The 22,131-nt window shown below is 46.4% G+C and overlaps 1 protein-coding gene across 1 annotated transcript in view; it reads left to right on the top strand.

Annotated features, from left to right (window-relative positions):
• Positions 1–22,131, top strand: part of FCHO2 (FCH and mu domain containing endocytic adaptor 2) — a 724,395-nt gene that overhangs the window by 684,955 nt on the left and 17,309 nt on the right. Inside the window, exon 25 of the mRNA XM_069224082.1 lies at positions 3,781–3,945. Within this exon, the coding sequence (XP_069080183.1) occupies positions 3,781–3,945 (165 nt within the window). The remainder of the gene's footprint in view (positions 1–3,780; positions 3,946–22,131) is intronic.

Genomic DNA, 22,131 nt, shown 5'->3' with positions numbered 1-22,131 from the left:
CCTGTTACACCCCTAAATTGAGTATTTAGGTGGCACCCCTGAACCATAGAACTCAGATCCTGATGAGTAACGAAGATGAGGACAAAGAAGAGATGCATCCGCAGAAGAGTAAAAGAAGCTTACCATGCCGGACTACCTGCTAACCTCAAAGGACTCTGCCCAAGAAGCCAACTCGTACAGCCTTCAATAAAGACTCGTCACCCTTGAACAGCAGTCCTGCTCTGCAAGAAGAAACTTCAAGGTGGGTGTGACCACCCATCAAGGAAAAGACTCTGCAGCCTGCTGGAACCCCAAAGACCCGACACCTGAATTGACCACTGCACCCGATGTCCATGACCTGAGGTGAAGCCAGCCAACGGTGCTAACGCGGTTCTCCAGCTGCCCAGAGACGGAGGCCAGTGTGGGCACACCCATCAAGGACTCACCCGAGATGGCTGCAGCCTCTGCATGCAGGCCCCCTCTCCCGCAGCCTTTTAGTGAGAGAAAACCCAGCATCTCCAGCAACCACAACACTTGTCGCCCTGACCCCATCTGAGCTGGGTCACTAGTTCCAGTGGCATCCCCCGGCTCCTAAGAGTTTGAGTCCACCCTGGGTCCACCCCAACGACACCTGTAGCCTCAACACACAGGACCCCAGACCGCGAGTGCTCCTGGACAAGAAAACCCAACACCAAGGGACACCCCTGCATCTGGGCCCTGGAGAATAGGACCAAAGATACACCTACTTCCCTGAGCACCCCAATTCCACTATCTACCTTCTTGTTGTCCCTGACTGGCTTCCTAGCCAGACTCTGCAGCCTGTTTGTCACAAGGTCCAAGTCCCATAAAGAACCATTGGGGACCTGACACCTTACTGATAAGCCTAACTACTCGCCCACACTACCACAAAATAGGGCATTAGTCCTATATACTTTTGCCTCTGCAAACCAATTGGGGATCCACTGGACTTTGCACGGTTTACCACAGAGAGACAGATTTTTAGAGTACCCCATATTAGTACAGATGCAAGCATTTGAAGAAGAAGGTAGTCCAATTATGACATATGTGGTGATCAGAGAGGATAAATATCAACAAATGTTGTAGTAGGCAGGTGTATATTAAATTTAGATTCAATATTGTGCAGGGCAATAACTTGCACAGGAATTATCACACCCTTAAAGTTCTTCACAGAATAAACCCAAAGGTGGCTCTGGATGTAGTTACGTGGTTTCAAACTTCTTACATCTGATGTAGCAATGCAGGGAGTTTTAGTTTCAATGGAATGAACTTCACAGAATATTCCCAAAGTTGGTTCTGAATGCCCTAGATGTAGTTACGTGGTTTGAAACTTCTTACATGTGATGTGACAATGCAGGGAGTTTTAGTTTCAATGGACTGAAATAGTGGACAGGCAGTGGGGGAGGCAGTGATGCAGTGTGGGTAGACAGTGCTTTCTGGGCCTAATACTGTGACCAAAGTGTCGTAAAATTTGATATATTTGTGCAGTTGGCTACTGTTGAAAAGGAAGCAATCCTCTGGCAACAGCCAAGGTAACTCAGATTAGATAACTAGTTAAGAGATGTAAAGGCATGGACACTGGTTACTCGGGCTAGAACAGATGGTAAAATGACAGAAGACTTGATTTGCTAACAGGAATCATACAATTGTAGCCATTCCCCCTGACCACAAAAACAATCTGAGACGGGATGAGTAGAAGGCATGCCTGCTCTACAAGGAGAATATGACCTTAGTGTGCAGTAGAAATGGTAACTCTGGGCAATAATTTAAAGAAACCAAACCATAATATTCCCTGAGTGGACGATGGGCGTTATCTGGCCCTCTAGGAATATTCCCAGATGTTGTGTGGTGATATGTGCATATCAGAACACAAGGGTTGTCTATCACAATTCCAGGATTTAACCTCTTGCACTGACACAAGACAGTATATGAATGCAAGTTGAGTGTTGGAGTGTCTTCATATCTGACCGCAAGCAAATAACAAGGCCTGATTAAGCCTGCAAATGTCTGTGTAGTTGCTAATGCCTTTGTGTCCTTATGAGTTTTCACATTAATCTTGTAAGTGCCATGAATCTGAAAAGAAAATAACACGGTTCTGAATTCTGCGTATTGCGCCATATGCTAAGTGCTGTTCCACTGCTGGCCAAACCCCTTCTCTTGCTGACGGCTTTGCAGGTTCTTTGGTTCTCTCACAAAAAGTAGCAAATTTTCAGAAGATGAAGGCCATTTTAGTCAGACTCTGATGCAAAGCACAACAGTTGAAGAGTTTCCTCACAGGCTCTTGCCTCGAGGTGAGTATTTTGGCAGGCTTGAGGCATTTATTGGCTCAGATTCAGACGCCATGCAAGTGTCCAGTTTTGTTATCCATGACGATACCAGTAAGATGGTCAATCTTCTTCCCTTATTGCCACCAGTGTTCATTATTTAGCATTGCAGAATGCAAGTGGCCTGCACTATTAAAGGAAGATCTGGAGTGTCCTTATTGAGGAAGTGGCCTCATTCACAGCTGTTCAGCACAAAGCCACGAACGTCCTTGAACTGCCCTTGCTTGTGGAAGAGATCAAGGCTAAACTCTCAGAGATCCTACAGCCAGTTTCCCTGCTATTTGTTCCCTTTCAGCGAGGTGAAATGAATCTTACCTTGTTTGCATAGAACAAATCAGCTTCTGTTCCTTTGGTGAGTCACTGTCTTGCCCATCGACATTGTCTTTTGTCTAGGACCCAGAATTTTAAACAGCTCATCCCTCTCTGTAGAGTTGAGTGTTCAGGCTTCTGCTTCCTCTAATAAACCTACTCATACAGATAGGGAGCCAAAAAGGATTGAGGCAATAAAGAAGAAATTTGTGTCCTTTGCTCCAAGAAGGTGCCTTGCCTTCTGGCCCGTTATTCCCAGCCTGTACGAGAAATGACACAGATGTCGATCAGAACTTCATTTTGTGGAAATGGCCAAGACGCTGTCAAAAAGATCATGTGCTCTTGCCTATAGACAGTGAATTCAGTGATGAGATTCATGGATCTCTTCTATTGTTGTGTGCTGTGAAGCCTGGATACGTTCTACTGGTTTATCAGGTAATATTCAGGCCTATCTTATGACATGTACTTTGACAGAGCTCTTCACTGGAATGCTTCAAACCAGGTCAGAGTACAATTCGGTCCTTATAACTGGCTTCACCTGCTCTCCACCTTCACCAGCAATACCGCAAGCTCAGGGGATGTTCCCAAGGCCTAATTTTTGGACACTTGGATTAACAGCCCTTCGGATGCTCTTCAACACTACCAGGAGTCAAGTGAAAATAAAAATCATACGTGGTTCCCGGTTTGGGGTTCTGTTCTACGTGGTCCCTAGGACACCACAAGCAAAAGATCCGAGTTACAAATGTGGCCTAGTACATTCTGACTGCCATAGGACCTTCTGACCCAGATTTCTCACAGTGTGCTATTAATTTTTGGAATAGAAACACTGTGGGGAGCCTAAGTTGTACAAAAGTTCTTTTTTCAGAATCCCTTTTAAATTTGTACTTACTCTATCATTTATGTTTACTTAAAGAGTCAATCCGTTGTAGAGTGAAAGCAATTGTTTTACTCAGTCCTACATCTCTAACAACCACCAACAATAGGCATTCTAGAATGTTGCTTTGATGTTACCTGTGGTTTTGAGATGTATTGTGAAATGTTCACTTGATGGCCTCTTTAGTGTGACATTAACAGTTTGCAATTCACCTCTAGAACCTATTACTCACATTTCAAATAATATATAGCTGACTTGTGTACTTCTTTTTTTTAGGTTCCGGATCTCTGAGAGCAAAGTTTGATCTTTCGGAAGGACCCAGCAAACCAGCAACAGTTGCCGTGCAATTTGTTAGTGAAGGAGGCACCCTATCAGGGGTAGACTTCGAACTTGGTGGGAGTGGCTACAGGCTATCCTTAATGAAGAAACGATTTTCCTCTGGTAAGAAATGTAAAGATATTTATATTTGATGGTTTGCTTTACAACCCTAACTGAACGAATAAACCTTGAGTCTAGACATACACATAATTAGAGGTTGTTATCAGCTTGAGTGTTTTCATGCTCAGCCCTCATTACACCTGACAAGTGTTTCTAATAGAGACTTCTAGCCGCAGATTCCTTACCTTTGAATTTCCCAGGCATCGGACTGGGTCTGGAAGATTTTTTGTGAGCTGTACCCTTGTGCTCCGGTAGGTGGCTTTGGTTGGTTTCGCACAGTGATATCTGTACTGAAAGTGACATCCCCCCGGCTCCAATGTGCCCCTGCGGATCCAATCACGGATCCAGGCTGACAACCGTCATGCCACTGCGACCTTCCCTGACGCTGGCCCCAACGCTGATGCCCCCGTGCCCATCAGCAGTGCTAGCCCTATTTAGATCCTCAAGTCTGACACAAAGCTGGAACAGAGTTGACCAACACCAAATCTGATGCCGACAGGACCCCTGTGTCCTAGCTTGGTGCCTGAGCCTTATTCTGAAAGGCTAGGTCTCAGAAAAGAATGGGAGGGGTCACTCGACCTTTTAGAATACCAGTTAGTGTCCCAGGAAAGTATGGACCGGTTTGAGGGACGGGGCGATGCCAGCAGACTGGATACTTCTCCAGATGCTGGCCACAGAGTAGGGAGCAAGATACGCTGATGATGATGAAGAGGGTGACTGAGGTCCTGGATCTCGAGTTGCCCTCGGTGTCAATTAAGACTAACATCTTGACGGAAGTGCTACAGCCAAGAGCTTCCTCCTCCAACCCCCTGCTCCCTTTCAATGAAGTACCAACAGATGTCATACTGGGAACCTGGTCCAAACCCATCCCAGGTACTCGTCTGAATAGGGCAATTGGCTGGTGCCACCTCTCTGCACCTGGGGACCCAAACTTCCTCACCCAACACCCCACCCCTGAGAGCTTGGTGGTCCAAGCCTCTACCTCCCATGGTACCTTCTCTGCTGCACCCCAGACCGGGAATCCAAGAGGCTGGATAGATTTGGAAAGAAGATGTTTTCTTCTGCCAGCTTTGCAATGCGGTCAGTGAATCCTGCATGCTTATTGGGCTCTTATTTCCACACTTTGTGGGATACATTTGCGCAAGTGCTGCCACAGGTCCTGGAGAAGGCCCCGGGCACTCTCTCCCAAGCGATGAAGGACAAGAGAGATGCAGCAAAGTTCACGGTTTGCTGTGATTTAGACATGACCAACATGCTGGGCAGAGCAGTTGATGGTGGCGCTCCTACACCACTCCTGGATGAGAACATCTGCCTTTTTAGGGCATGTCCTGGCTACCCTCATGGACATGCCTTTGATGGCAACCATGTCTTCAGGGACAAGGCAGAGCGGCGCTGGAAGACTTTAAGGACTTGCGGGCTATGGCCAAGTCCTTGGGCCTCTCAATTGCCCTACGTCACCCCCAGTCTGCCTTTGGCAGCTACAGAAGAGGCATTGAACTGCGCCAACCCTATTCCATCCACTGTCCCGTGCAGGCTTGTCAGAGTGGGCAAGGGCTCGGTACATACCAACACAGTGGGTCTAGTAGCCAGAGGTCTGCTACAACCACCAGCCCCCTGGCAGCCCCAGGCATCCAGTTGGTGGCAGAATCAGCTTCCATCTCCACTGCAAGCAGTCCATAATATCGCACAGGTGGGTCTTACGGATGATTCAAAGGCTTCTCTCTCCCCTTTGAATCCTCCCCCTATGCCTCCATCTTACACCCAGTTGATGGAGAATCATTTGTCACAACTGTTTTGGCCAAGGGAGCTATAGAGAGAGTACCGATGTCAGAAGTAGGCAGTGGTTGCTATTCCCGCTACTTTCTGATTCCCAAAAAAGAACAAAGATCTTCGCCCTATCCATGATCTGAGAACCCTCCACCTCTTCCCCAAAAAGGAAGTAGTTCAGGATGCTCACATTAGCTCGGGTCTTGTCTGCACTGGACCCAGGAGATTGGAAGGTAGCGTTGGACTTGCAGAACACATACTTTCACATCCCCATCCTGCCTGCCCATCAGCGCTACCTGCTGTTTACGGTAGGCCACATACACTTTCAGTTCACCATGCTCCTCTTTGCCCTTACCAGCACCACTTGGGTGTTCACAAAGGTGATGGCGGTGGTTGTAGCTCGTCTGCAGAGATCAGGGGAGATTAGAGGTGCCATTATTTCCCTAGCTCAACAACTGGTTGTTGAAGGCAGGCTAGTCCCAGGCTGTCGTCTCCCACCTCCAGGCTACATTGAACCTCCTGTATTCGCGGCTATTAGCTATAAACTTGCTAAAGTCACACCTAACTACCTGTCAGACGCTCCCTTTCATCAGAGTTGTTCTGGCTATGATACTGATGTTTCTGCCTGTATCCTGGATTTAGGTGAGAGTGACTCTGAGGCTGCTGGGCCTTATGGCCTCCTGCATCTTGCTGGTGACACCTGCCAGATGCCATATGTGCGCTCTGCAGTGGGACCTGAAGTTCCATTGGGCGTAGCATCTGGGGAATCTCTCGGACATGATTCAGATCTCGGAGGGAACTGCAAAAGACCTGCAATGGTGGCTAACGGACTGCGGTTGGGTCAGAGGCAGACCCCTCTCCCTTCTCCCACCAGATCTCACAGTGGTGACAGATGCATAACTCCTGGGATGGGGCGGCCACTTGGGAGAGATGGATATCAGAGGTCTATGGTCTTTGGAGGAATCCGGACGCTAAATAAATATGCTGGAGCTCCATGAGAACTGACTAGCATTGAAAGCCTTTCTGCCCTCCATCAAGGGAAGGCCGGTGCAGGTGTTCACAAACAAAACTGTCCATGTGGTACTGCAACAAACAGGGCGGGGTCGTGGACCCTTTATCAGGAGGCTCTGGACATGGCTGGAACAACAGTGTATTTTCCTGGTGGTTCAACACAAGGCAGGTTCTCTGAATGCCAGGGCAGACAAACTCAGCCATCAATGTCTTGCGGATCACCTATTGGATCTCCATTTGAAGGTGGTGCAAGGTCTCTTTCAGCAGTTGAGAGCCTTGGTTAGATCTGGTCGCCTTTTTTGAGAATGCTCAATGTAAGCAGTTTTGTGCACTGGAGTTTCCAAGGGGGCTCTCGATCACATATGCTTTTCATCTTGGGGGGAGGTCAGGCCTCCTCTATGCCTTTCCACCCATACCACTCCTGCCCAGAGTTCTCAAGAAGATCAGGAGTGACCAGCCCAAGTCATGCTTGTGGCTCTGTACTGGGCACAGAGAGTCTGGTACCCAGAGCTTCTCAGCATGTGCATTGATCCTCCTATCAGGCTGCCCCTTTGGGAGGATCTTCTGTCACAGCAGCAGGGGAGTGACCTCCACCTGAACCTGTTAACTCTCCCCCTTCTTGAGTGGAGTTTGAGCAGTAACTGTTGACAACTTGCCACCTTCCTTTCGAAGTCGACAATGTTATTCTGGCAGCCAGACGTCCCTCCACTAAAACGGTATACATCTGCTGGTGGAAGAAATTTTTATTTTGCTGTCTAAAAAAAAGTCAGTTGACCCTCTGTTTGCTTCCCTTACTGATATCCTTTGTTTTATTCTTACCCTTGCCCAGCATGGGTCTACTCTGGACACTCTAAAGGGGTCACTTTCTGCCCTTTTTGCCTTATTGCGGCTGCTTGACCAACCCCCCTTTATTTACGTCCCCTATTGTAAATAGGTTTCTTATGGGTTTTGTAAATATGTGTTCGATGGCATCTGTCGCTGTAGATACACATATTCTGCATAGCTCGCCATCTGGTGTTGGGTTGGAGTGTTACAAGTTGTTTTTCTTCGAAGAAGTCTTTCGAGTCACGGGACCGAGTGACTCCTCCTTCTGTCTCCATTGCGCATGGGCGTCGACTCCATCTTCGATTGTTTTCTTTCCGCCATCGGGTTCGGACGTGTTCCTGTCGCTCCGAGTTTCGGAACGGAAAGTTAGTTAATATCGGAAGATTTTCGTCGGTATTGTTGCGTTCGGGATCGGCGTAGTTAGAGTCAACACCGCATCGAAGATCGACGCGCTCCGGTGCCCTTCGGGGTAGTTTTCGATCCCCCGTCGGGGCCTGGTCGGCCCGATCGCGTGTCGAACAACGTCGATGGAACGGACCCCGTTCCGTTTTTGTCCCAAATGCCACAACAAATACCCGTATACAGACCAACATTTGGTCTGTAACCTGTGCCTGTCGCCTGAGCACAGTGAAGAGACTTGCGAGGCCTGTCGTGCATTCCGGTCCCGAAAGACACTCCGTGACAGTCGAGCCAGGAGACTTCAGATGGCGTCCACGCCGACAGCGCACCGAGAGTTCGAGGAACAAGAGGAAGAAGAAACCTTTTCGATCCACGAATCGGACTCCGAGGAATTCGACGATCAAAGAACCGTGAGTAAGACGTCGAAAACAACACAGAAGAAAAGTGACAAGGCCCAGGGGACGCCACTGCCACCAGGCCATGGCTCCACCCATAAATTCGGTGACCGACCATCGGCACCGAAAAAGGCCAAAACAGTGCCAAGATCGTCCGACTCCGGTCGAGACACCGGCACGCAGCCTTCTCGGGATCGAGAAAGTGCTGGAGAAAAGCAACGACACCGAGATAGCGGTGTAGAAGCGGCTCGACGCCGAGACAGCGGCACCGACGAAGATCGACGCCGAGAGGTTTCGACGCCAAAAAAGAAAAAAGCCACCTCAGAGCCGAAAAGAGATACAGGCAGGGTTTCGGTGCCGAAACAACCCGTAACCGACCCAGGTCCAGGCTCTTATACAGAGGAACAATCACTGTCCTCTCAGATGCAAAAGCATAGGTTTGAGGAAGAGCTGCAATCCACCGAAGTGGACCATACACAAAAACGTATTTTCATACAGCAGGGAACGGGAAGAATAAGCACCCTTGCCCCTATTAGGAGAAAAAGGAGACTGGAGTTTCAAACAGACCAGGCGCCACAAACAAAAATGGTGAAAAAGGTGACTCCGCCACCCTCTCCTCCACCTGTAATTAACGTCTCACCAGCGCAAACTCCGTCACATTCCCCGGCTCACACCACCATAAGCCAAGGTGACCAGGATCAAGACGCTTGGGACTTATATGACGCCCCAGTGTCGGACAACAGTCCGGAGGCATATCCAACAAAGCCCTCACCACGAGAAGACAGCTCAGCATACTCTCAAGTGGTGGCTAGAGCAGCACAATTCCACAACGTAAACCTCCACTCAGAACAAGTCGAGGATGACTTTTTATTCAACACCCTCTCCTCCACCCACAGCTCCTACCAAAGCCTGCCTATGCTGCCAGGTATGCTTCGGCACGCAAAGGAAATATTCAAGGAGCCGGTCAAAAGTAGGGCAATAACGCCAAGGGTGGAAAAGAAGTATAAGGCACCTCCTACAGACCCTGTTTTCATCACCACACAGCTGCCACCAGATTCCGTCGTAGTAGGAGCAGCTCGGAAAAGAGCCAACTCCCACACATCTGGGGATGCACCACCCCCAGATAAAGAGAGCCGCAAGTTCGATGCAGCTGGGAAAAGAGTCGCAGTACAAGCTGCAAACCAGTGGCGCATCGCTAACTCTCAAGCACTACTTGCGCGCTATGACAGAGCCCATTGGGATGAGATGCAACACCTCATCGAGCATCTTCCCAATTAACTACAAAAGAGGGCAAAGCAGGTGGTTGAGGAAGGGCAGAACATATCAAATAACCAGATACGATCTTCTATGGACGCAGCAGACACAGCTGCAAGAACAATTAATACATCTGTGACCATTAGAAGGCACGCATGGCTAAGAACGTCTGGGTTCAAACCAGAGATACAGCAGGCAGTGCTCAATATGCCATTCAACGAAAAACAACTGTTCGGACCAGAAGTGGACACGGCAATCGAAAAACTTAAAAAAGACACTGACACTGCTAAAGCCATGGGCGCACTCTACTCCCCGCAGAGCAGAGGAACCTACAGCACTTTCCGCAAGACACCCTTTAGAGGGGGGTTTCGGGGTCAGGCCACACAAGCCAGCACCTCGCAGGCAACACCGTCCAGCTACCAGGGACAGTACACGGGAGGCTTTCGGGGCCAATACAGAGGAGGGCAATTCCCTAGGAATAGAGGAAAATTTCAAAGCCCCAAAACCCCTACGACCAAGCAGTGACTCAGATGTCACTCACCCCCTCCACACAACACCAGTGGGGGGAAGAATAGGTCATTATTACAAAGCATGGGAGGAAATAACTACAGACACTTGGGTCTTAGCAATTATCCAACATGGTTATTGCATAGAATTCCTACAATTCCCTCCAAACATACCACCAAAAGCACAGAATTTATCAAAACAACATTCCGAACTCCTGGAAATAGAAGTTCAAGCACTATTGCAAAAGAATGCAATCGAATTAGTACCAAACACACAAACAAACACAGGAGTCTATTCACTGTACTTCTTAATACCAAAAAAGGACAAAACACTGAGACCAATCCTAGACCTCAGAATACTAAACACCTACATCAAATCAGACCACTTTCACATGGTCACGCTACAAGAAGTGTTACCATTGCTAAAACTACAGGACTACATGACAACCTTAGACCTCAAAGACGCATATTTCCATATACCAATACATCCGTCGCACAGGAAATACCTACGGTTCGTATTCAAAGGAATACATTACCAATTCAAAGTATTGCCTTTTGGTTTAACAACCGCACCAAGAGTCTTTACAAAATGTCTAGCAGTAGTGGCTGCACACATCAGAAGGCAGCAAATACATGTATTCCCGTATCTAGACGACTGGCTAATCAAAACCAATTCACTAACAAAGTGCTTACAACACACAAATCAAATCATACAAACCCTCTACAAACTAGGTTTCACCGTCAACTTTGCAAAATCCAACATTTTGCCGTGCAAAGTACAACAATACCTGGGAGCCATAATAGACACAACAAAAGGAGTAGCCACTCCAAGTCCACAAAGAATTCAAAATTTCAACAAGATCATACAACGCATGTATCCAACACAAACAATACAAGCAAAGATGATATTACAACTCCTAGGCATGATGTCTTCCTGCATAGCCATTGTCCCGAACGCAAGACTACACATGAGGCCCTTACAACAGTGCCTAGCATCACAATGGTCACAAGCACAGGGTCATCTTCTAGATCTGGGGTTAATAGACCGCCAAACTTACCTCTTGCTTCTATGGTGGAACAGTATAAATTTAAACAAAGGGCGGCCATTCCAAGACCCAGTGCCACAATGCGTTATAACAACAGATGCTTCCATGACAGGGTGGGGAGCACACCTCGATCAACACAGCATACAAGGACAATGGAACGTACATCAAACAAAACTGCATATAAATCACCTAGAAATGCTAGCAGTTTTTCAAGCATTAAGGGCTTTCCAACCAATTATAACTCACAAATACATTCTTGTCAAAACAGACAACATGACAACAATGTATTATCTAAACAAACAGGGGGGGACACACTCAACGCAGTTGAGCCTTCTAGCACAGAAAATATGGCGATGGGCAATTCACAACCACATTCGCCTAATAGCGCAGTTTATTCCAGGGATCCAGAATCAACTTGCAGACAATCTCTCTCGAGATCACCAACAGGTCCACGAATGGGAAATTCACCCCCAAATTCTAAACACTTACTTCAGACTCTGGGGAACACCTCAAATAGACTTGTTTGCAACAAGAGAGAACGCAAAATGCCAAAACTTCGCATCCAGATACCCCCCAGGCAGTCCCAAGGCAATGCCCTATGGATGAACTGGTCAGGGATATTTGCCTACGCTTTTCCTCCTCTCCCTCTCCTTCCTTATCTGGTAAACAAATTGAGTCAAAACAAACTCAAACTCATTTTAATAGCACCAACTTGGGCAAGGCAACCCTGGTACACAACACTGCTAGACCTATCAGTAGTACCCCACATCAAATTGCCCAACAGGCCGGATCTGTTAACACAACACAACCAACAGATCAGACATCCAGATCCAGCATCGCTGAATCTAGCAATCTGGCTCTTGAAATCCTAGAATTCGGACACTTACAACTTACCCAAGAATGTATGGACGTCATAAAGCAAGCCAGAAGGCCGTCCACTAGGCACTGCTATGCAAGTAAATGGAAGAGGTTTGTCTGCTACTGCCATCATAATCAGATCCAACCTTTACACGCAACTCCAAAGGACGTAGTGGGTTACTTGCTTCACTTACAAAAATCTAACCTAGCCTTCTCTTCCATTAAAATACACCTTGCGGCAATATCTGCATACCTGCAGACTACCTATTCAACTTCCCTATATAGGATACCAGTCATTAAAGCATTCATGGAAGGCCTTAAAAGAATTATACCACCAAGAACACCACCTGTTCCTTCATGGAACTTAAATGTTGTCTTAACAAGACTCATGGGTCCACCTTTTGAACCCATGCACTCTTGCGAAATACAGTTCCTAACCTGGAAGGTTGCATTTCTCATCGCCATTACATCTCTAAGAAGAGTAAGCGAAATTCAGGCGTTTACAATACAAGAACCTTTTATACAACTACACAAAAATAAAGTCGTCCTAAGGACTAATCCTAAATTTTTACCAAAGGTTGTTTCACCGTTCCACCTAAATCAAACAGTGGAACTACCAGTGTTCTTCCCACAGCCAGATTCCGTAGCTGAGAGGGCACTACATATATTAGATGGCAAAAGAGCATTAATGTACTACATTGACAGAACGAAAAACATCAGAAAGACTAAACAACTATTTATTGCATTCCAAAAACCTCATGCAGGAAACCCAATATCAAAACAAGGTATAGCCAGATGGATAGTTAAATGCATCCAAATCTGCTACCTTAAAGCAAAACGACAACTGCCCATTACACCAAGGGCACACTCAACCAGAAAAAAAGGTGCTACCATGGCCTTTCTAGGAAACATCCCAATGCAAGAAATATGTAAGGCAGCCACATGGTCTACGCCACACACGTTCACCAAGCACTACTGTGTAGACGTGTTATCCGCACAGCAAGCCACAGTAGGTCAAGCCGTGTTAAGAACATTATTTCAAACCACTTCCATTCCTACAGGCTGAGCCACCGCTTTTGGGGAGATAACTGCTTACTAGTCTATGCAGAACATGTGTATATACAGCGACAGATGCCATCGAACTGAAAATGTCACTTACCCAGTGTACATCTGTTCGTGGCATCATTCGCTGGAGATTCACATGTGCCCACCCACCTCCCCGGGAGCCTGTAGCAGTTTGGAAGTTAGCTTCAACTTTGTACATTTGTATATATATTATTTTAACCTTAAATAGGTACATACTTAGTCACTCCATTGCATGGGCACTATTACTACAACACAACTCCTACCTCACCCTCTGCGGGGAAAACAATCGAAGATGGAGTCGACGCCCATGCGCAATGGAGACAGAAGGAGGAGTCACTCGGTCCCGTGACTCGAAAGACTTCTTCGAAGAAAAACAACTTGTAACACTCCGACCCAACACCAGATGGCGAGCTATGCAGAACATGTGAATCTCCAGCGACTGATGCCACGAACAGATGTACACTGGGTAAGTGACATTTTCATTCCTCTTTCTCCGTTTATTATGCCTCAGTGTGTCCTTAATTTCGTTCTCACTTTCTTACTGTATGCTTCTTTCGAGCCTCTCCATAATTGTCCCCTCAAGCTGCTCACCATCAAGATAGTTTTTTTCATGGCATTAACGTCTGCCTGGATGGTGAGTCACATGCTGGCTTTGTCATCCTAGCCTCCGCCCTTGTCTGTTTTCCCAGACAAACTGGTGCTTTGCACTAGGGTCTCTTTCTTGACGAAAGTGGTAACACCATTCCATGTGGGTCAATCTGTCATCTTACCCACTTTCTGTGTTTCTCCACATCCCTCAAAAATAGAGGAGCAACTCCACCATCTGGGCCAAAAAAGAGCATTGCTGTTTTACCTTGACTGCACACAATAGTTCCTTGTGGACGACCAACTCTTGGTGGGGTATGCTGGTGTGAAGAAAGGTCAGGCAGTGTTGAAAATGGGTTGTTCTCTGCATCAAAATCTGCTACGCACTGGCTAGGAAGCATCTTCCTGAGGGCTTACAGGCTCATTCCACCAGTGCTAAAGCTGCGACCACTGCATTAGTACATAGAGCCCCAGTCCTGGACTTCTGTCAGGCATTAACATGGGTTTACCTGCACACATTACTAAACATTACTGCCTGGATAGTTAGGTCCTCAGGACTGCCTAGTTTAAAATTTGTCTGCAGCCCTCCACCGAGGATGGTATTGCTTGGGTATCTATTTAAAGGTAAAGGTCTCTGCAGCTAGAAGTCTCTAGCAGATAAACAAGTTACTTACCTTTGGTAATGCAGTATCTGGTAGAGACAATATCTAGCCGCAGATTCCTTACTAACACACGCATCCTCCCTGCTCTGTGGACAGATTTCTGGAGTTGGGAATGATCGCTTCTAGGGCCCTAGTTTGGACACACCAGTGTCAGTGCACTTCAGGGCATCGCGCTCCTGACATGGGCAATTGTGAAATGTAACTGATGTCAGCGAGATGGCACCTATATAGGTGACGCAGACATCATTTCCAGTGCGGTCACCGCGACACAGAGCCAACCAATGCCACCTATCAGAGAACAAAACCCAGATCCAGTCTGAAGCCAATGAAATTCAAAGGTAAGTAATCTGCGGCTAGACATTGTCTCTACCACATAATGTGTTACCAAAGGTAAGTAACCTGTTCATTAATACCAAGTGGATGCAATGCAAAGTATCTCACACTTAAATTTCAGACAGGTTAACAAATTAAAATATCACCTTCTCAGGCATCATTTGGGTGTCTTTTTTTTCCACTGAATAAGGCAGACTGGAACAGGTTTTTATAGCATACATTTAATATATACATAATTTCTTCTCAAATATTTTGTGAGACCCCAGAATTAGTTCCTTACCATTGTAACACCTAGGGACAAACTGTGTTCCTTATGCCTTTGTGCTGACTTTAGATTATAGTTGACATTGCACACAGTCATTGGTTAGTTTTTCTGTACCACAAAGATCAAAACCTGCTTAAATGCACTATTGCTAAACTGTCCCCTGTGGGTCAGGATTTGGTCTAGCAGCGAGACTGCATTCTCGCACTTCAGCAGCTCCACTATAGGCATGTAAGCAGGAAAGACTAACATCACAGACAAGTACCCGTATTGGAATCACACCATGCCTTAAAACTCTAATCTTTGAGGAAGCCCTATTCCTTCACATCACACAGGGTGAAACTTGATGGCTGAACTTTGTAAATATTTTAATTACAAAACAATGATTTAAAACAAATAACACTCATACAAACACTCTTCTTTAATCTAATTACTGTATGACCAAACTAATTATATAACATATAATGTTAGGTTATCCTCCAACCCTATAATTAAATATTATTCTCTTTTCTCCTCACTTTGGGTTGCTTTGAGTTGATACATGCTCTCATTTCCGATTATTGCCTACTAATTTGAGATGACTATTTGCTCGGTTGGTGAGTGACATCCTTCGTTCTATCCCGATATTCTATTTTACCTAGGGTTGACTCCATGAATGATGACCAGACTAACGGTCTAATATGTGTTTTTAAATTTCCTTTCCCCTGAGTGAGTAAACCTCTGTTTTCTCACTTTGTGGTGAAAATTGAACATGTGTGAGTTCATGCACTCGCTCATCCTCAGATAGTAGCTTTAAAGTAATCTTGCCATTGGGCTACTCTGAGAATATAATGGACCGTGCAGCCTACATGTCCCAGGTATTTACCCGTTCATTTATCTCGCCTCCCTCAATGCCCTTAAGTGTCCTCTGTAATTTCCTTTTTATCTCTCCCCAGAATGCCATCTAATTCCCTGACCTGAAGAGAACTTTGTTTTTTTGTTGAGAACGTCATTGAAATGCTACTCTAGGGTTGTTATTATGTGAGGTTCTGGAGATGCATATTTGAAAGATGGTTATTGTACTATTTTTAATTTCCTTACTTCTGTGTACTTTCTCCACACGGGGACACTGAGCACTTGTTCTTTCATCTTTGAGAGTATTTTTTGTGGCTTTTTATATATAAAATCTTCTGGATAGTTAATTTAGGGTGCTATGTATGTTTGATAAATAAAAACTTCCTAATAACACAGAGCAATGTTTTTGGCTTACATTGATTGCTTACTTGTGCGTTTTTTGGGTTATCTGAATTCTACTTTGCGAATTTAGAAATGTATCTAAAGAAAACCAGGAGAACCACGGTGTTTTGATATGATGAATTTGAGGGAGATCCGCAACCGTGAAACCAAATGGGTACATCACAAACAGTGCAGGAAGTCACATTTACCTGTTTCTGCTCGAAGTTGAGGACATGGTCTCATTCCTGCTCTAGGGCCTGGCTCAGGACGAGTCAGTGACACAATCAAAGTCTTTGGTTAAGTCCAAGTCAAAAAAGCGCATGAAGTCAAGCAGGCGTCATCCCTACGTCACCACTGTTCCTCTGAGAAGTCGTGAGGACATAAGTGTGCCTCATGATCTTCCTCCCTTTCCCCTGAGGAGCAGATTCTGCAGCTGGTTCCCATGCTCCCTGAATTTTGGGGTCCATTGATGATGCCACAGCTGAGCAAGGCATTCAAAGATCTCATGATGCCATGTGTCACATCTTTTCCCCCTAGCGGCTCCTTCTGGCGTGCCTTTGGACCCCATGGATCAAAGGAGGCCTCCATTTAGGTCATCGTTAGCAGGTCCGCCGTCTACCCCATCTGCCTCTCAAACACGCTTTAGGGTTCAGCTTTGGAACGAGCTCCACACCTGGAACCATGATCCTTAGCAGCTTCTTCCACACTGACACCAGCAGACGATCGGGTGCCCAGCCCCAATATAGTTTGACTCCGACAAAACAGTTCTCTTGCCAAGGAGCTGCGCTCCTGTGCCCCTCCAGCTTTTTGACTCCTACTCTGACCAGAGCAAACCAGCGTTTGACAATGATGGTGGGGATGAGTTTGTCCCTAAATTTGATGATGATAATTTTTATATGGACGTACAAGAGGCCATTAGGTTGGTCACTTCCCCCTACATAGAGCTGATTTCATCCACTGTGCCTTCCACTGAAGAATCCGTTTTTTTGTCCATGGTCATTATTCAAATGGCAGAGGTCCTGGATCTCCATTTACCTTCCATTGATATAAAAACTGATGTCTTCTTGGAGGTGCCACAGCCTGGATAATCCTCATTGTATCCCTCACTAGCCTTCAATAAGGTCTTGACTGACACCGTAATAGGCAGATGAAATAAACCCTGTTCTTGCCCAGCAGTAAACAGGCAGATGGCATGTCTCCACAGATCCACTCCGGGTAACACTTCTCTTCTTATGCAGCAGCTTAGCAGCAGGGTTAACCCCAATTTTTTCCTGACTAGCTCACCCCCCCCCACCACCACCAGAGAGTCAAAGAATTCAGATATTTGGAAAGGAGCCGTTTTCTTTTTCTAGCCTTCTGTTCTGTCGACACCAGCTACTTGCTAGGTAGGAATTCCCATTGCTTTATGATGTTGTGAAAATTATACCCGCGGTCCTGGAAGAATTCTGCACTACTTTGGTGCACATCATTGGTGATGGTCAGAATGTGTTCAAGCACGTCACCCAGTCAGGCCTAAGCACAAAAGAATGCTTAGGCAGAGCGATGGGTCCTAGCGTGGGGCTCCAGCGCCACCTGTGGATAACATCCTCAGCCTTGCTGGGTAACGTTCAGGTGTCACTCATGGATATACCTTTTGTTGGGTCTCACCTCTTTGGCTTGATGGCTGACTATGTGCTGAAGTGCTTTATAGAAAGTAGAGCTACTGCATACTTCCTTTGTTTTTTACACCCGCAAGGAAGTATCAACAGTAATTTTGCCCCTTTCAGAGCATCACCAGGGGTTTAGTCTACAGACAGCATCAAGGCCTACCACCCCAACAACAAGCACCCCAGTCCTGTTGGGGTTCAGGAACCAGCAGACAATGGCCAGGCCTACATGAACAGCAAACCTCCCTGGCCCCAGCCCCCTCCGGCAATAGCCTACAAGGCCGCTGTAGTTTTACCGCTATCGGCACACAACCAACCCCATCAGAGACAGGATCTGACAATTTATCCGCGGGGGGAAGGGCAACCAATTACATACGACAGGTGATACTTGCAGATAGTCCAACAAGACAGTTCCCTGCCATTTTTTTCCATTCCACTACATCCTTCACCCTCGTGAAAGTGTCTTTCAAAGGACCATTTGTCCATTTTCCTGCAGGAAGCGCAGACTTCTTTGGACAAAGGAGACATAAAGAGGGTACTGGCCTCAGAGACTGGATTTGGGTGCTGCCTTGCGATATTTCCTTATGCCAAAGGCTTGGGGAGGCCTCTGCTGTATTTTAGACCTTTGACCCCCCTCAATTTCTTCCTGCAGAAGGATAAATTCAAGATGCTGACGCACATTGGCCCAGGTTCTATCTGCCTTGAATCTCGGAGAATAGCATTGGGCCTGCAGGACACCTGTTTACATATCCCTGCCTTCCAGGTCAAAAGTTGCTACCTGCGGACCGAGATTTGTCATTAATAGTGTCCCTCGGGTACTAACAAAGGTGATAGCTTGTGTCATTGCCCATCTTCAAAGGTCGAGGATACCATCATTCTCCAACCTCAATCAGTGGGTTCTGAAGGTGGGCTCGCCAGTCAGTCGGAGACCACCTCCAAGCAATGGTAAACCTCCTTATGTTGCTGGAGTTCTCAATCAACCTGCCGAAGTAACATCCGACTCCTCCACAGAGACTCCCTTTCATCAGAGCTCTACATTGGGATCTGAACGTTCAGTGGGCCCAGCACCAGGCGAGTTGTCAGTTTCCTTCCAGGTTTTATAGGAAACTAAAAAAGATCTGCAGTGGTGGCTGCTCATCTGCAGTTGGACCAGTGGCAGACCCCTCCTCCTACCCCGCCTAGAGTAGATGGGTGGCAACGGATGTGTTGATGTTGGGCTGCGCAAGTCATCTTGGAGAGGTGAAAGTCAGAGGACTCTGGTCTAAGTCAGAGACCCTCCTCTACATCAGTTTACTGGAGTTATAGGCCATTCACTTGGCATTGAATGCCTTCCTATCAAAGTTCAAGGGGAGGTTGATTTAGCTCTTCATGGACAACACCACCACCATATATTATTGCAACAAGCAGGGCGGAGTGGGGTCCTGAACTCTATGCAGGATGCCCTGTGCCCCTGGTACCGGCTAGAGTGCATCTCCCTGATAGCACACAACAGAGCAGGATCTTTAAATGCCAGGGGGGACGATCTCAACTAGAGACCATAAATGGCAGCTACACCTAGAGGTGGTATAGGGTGCCTTTCAACATTGAGGAGAACCTTGGTTCAATCTCTTCACCACTGCCAAGAATAATCAGTGTCAACACTTTTGTGCGTTGAAATTCCCTCTTGGAGACACATTCTTTTTAGGGCGGAGCACAGGACTTCTGAATGCCTTCCCTCCACTACCTCTCCTGCCCAAAGTTCTAAAGAAGGTCAGGATCCACTGTGCCCAAGTCATTATAGTGACTCTGGTTTGGGCTAGTGGAGTGTAGTACCCAGATGTTGTGGACAAGAGCATCTGTTGTCCCATCTGGCTGCTGCTTCAGGAGGATCTTGTGTCAAATCAGCAAGATGGGATCTTGCATGAGAGCCTGTTCAATATACACCTCAGTGTATGGAGATTGAGTGGCAGTAGTTGACTGCATTCAGTCTGCTTCCCAAAGTGGTGAGTGTCATCTTGGTATCCAGGTGTCCTCCTACAAAATCTGCTTACGCCCCCGACAATGGGACAAGTTTGTGACTTGGTGTGGCACCCGTAACACAGGCCCATTTCAGGCCTAGCTTTCAAAAGTGTTGCTGTTTGTTTTGTTTTTGACCCAACAAGGACTTGCTTTAGACACTGTTACCCGTCAGCCCTTTCGGCTGTCCTGCAGCAGCTGGACCAGCTGACCTTGTTCAAATCACTCATTGAGATGCATTCCTCAACGGTTTGTTTCACGTTTCTTCCAAAGCCTTTCATGGTGCTTTAGTGGGACTTTCATCTGGTCCTTAGTTTCCTTATGTGTACTTGCACAGTGACACGGCTGTCCTCTATCTCCTGACCCCAAATACAGTTTTCCTCATCATGATCACTTCAGCTGATTGTGTGAGTGTGCTTTAAGCTCTGTCAGTGCAGCTTCCCTACACCACCTTCTTTTAGGACAAGTTGATGCTACAGACTAGAGCAGGGGTCTCCAACCTTCTCTTTTTAAAAAAAAAAATCTCTTTATTAGTTTATGTGTAACTCTTACAATCATCATCTGAGCATATCATTGATCCTACAACAGAAGCACAAGGTGGGGGGCACCTGTAGTTTATGTGTAACTCTTACAATCGTCATCTGAGCATATCATCGATCCTACAACAGAAGCACAAAGTTACCAGCAACGGGAGGAATGAGTACCCCGCCTGTAATTAACAATTGTATGTGTAGTGGCCACACTTCGAAGTAAGGTTCAAAAGAGGAATAGCAACCCTGTCATCTCGACGCACACATAATACATCAATGAGAGATATTAACACCCTTTGGACACTTCTTTTGTATTCCTAGAGTGCATAGAGTGCATGGTGACTATCATGATTGCAGCCTCTTGTGTAGTAAGGATATCAGAGCCCTTAATGCATTATTACCTAATATTACGTGTAGGTGGTATGCAATCTCTTTCAGGCACATGGTACCCCGATTCCTTAGGGGCCCACAGCGCCCAGTGTACTATCTCACAGCCAGAATGCCATGTGCCCGCCCTCAACTTGTGATTGCTACTGTGATAATAATACTTGTTTGTAGTTCCTGTTGCTTGCAGGAGCTGTACCGGTTTGGGTGGGGGGGGGGTGGGTGGTGGGGGAGGGGTGGAGAATTTCGGTTTTAGCTTCAATTTTGACTATAAAATTATCCCAGAGCCCCAGTCCGTTAATCAATACACCCCTGTCATTGATAGAATGAAGTGTGTGTGTGCTTTCGCCTTCTCCCATCTTAACAAGCCTCCCAGCCAGCGGCGCGTGTCTGGTACCCCTGGTGCCTTCCGTTGCATCGCTATGAGACGTTTGAATAACACAAATGCCAGATCTCCACACCTGTGCATTTCTCTATCTTTTTTTCACCTGATACGTATGTCTAGCAGAAATGATACCAGTGTGAGAAGTAATGTATGACCAACCAATTCCCCTGTTCAGGAGGTAATGTCTTGCCAGGTCCATTGTATAGATGGGCAAGCCCATATCATGTGATAGAAAGTAGCGCGCGGCTCCCCACATCGTGGGCAAACATAGTCAGTTTGAGGGAAAATGCTATGACGCCGGTGAGGGGAAAGGTAGGTTTGGTGTAAATAATTAAATTGTGTGTAATGGAATTTACGGTTACGTGATAGCTCCTTTATCATTCGGATTGCCGTGGTCCATGCAGATTGCGTGAGCGGTTTGTGGAGGACCCCATCCCATCTCGTCTGTGCCCCTGCTTGAACTGTGTCGAAGTTCCCAAAGGAGAGAGCTATACAACTGGGCAGGCCCTATGCCAGTTAATATCATATGTAATGTAGGTGAAATCAGGGGTTCCGAGTCTCTGCCTCGCCAGATGTTATGCATGAGTTGTTTCATTGCACAGTAGGTTAGTGTAGGAAGTTGGCTCTCTATATACTATTTCAAAGTAAGAAATAGTGTGCTCAGAGTCCAAGGGTTCCCCTTAGAGGTAAGATAGTGGCAAAAGTAGATAATTCTAATGCTCTATTTTGTGATAGTGTGGTCGAGCAGTAGGCTTATCAGAGGATAGTGTTAAGCATTTGTTGTACACACAGGCAATAAATGAGGAACACACACTCAAAGACTTACTCCAGGCCAATAGGTTTTTATATTGAAAAATATATTTTCTTAGTTTATTTTAAGAACAACAGGTTCAAGATTTACAATTAATACTTTAAATGTAAGGTACTTCACTTAGATACTTTAGGAACTTTGAATGAAAACAATATCATGTACAGTCTTTGTAAAAATGACAATAAGCTATTTTCAAAGTGGACACAGTGCAAAAATCAACAGTTCCCGGGGGAG

This window comes from Pleurodeles waltl, chromosome 1_1 (genome assembly GCF_031143425.1).
Source record: "Pleurodeles waltl isolate 20211129_DDA chromosome 1_1, aPleWal1.hap1.20221129, whole genome shotgun sequence".
Classification (NCBI taxonomy): domain Eukaryota; kingdom Metazoa; phylum Chordata; class Amphibia; order Caudata; family Salamandridae; genus Pleurodeles; species Pleurodeles waltl.
Note: the sequence above shows the minus strand (reverse complement) of the source record. Positions and strands in the feature narration are given on the sequence as shown.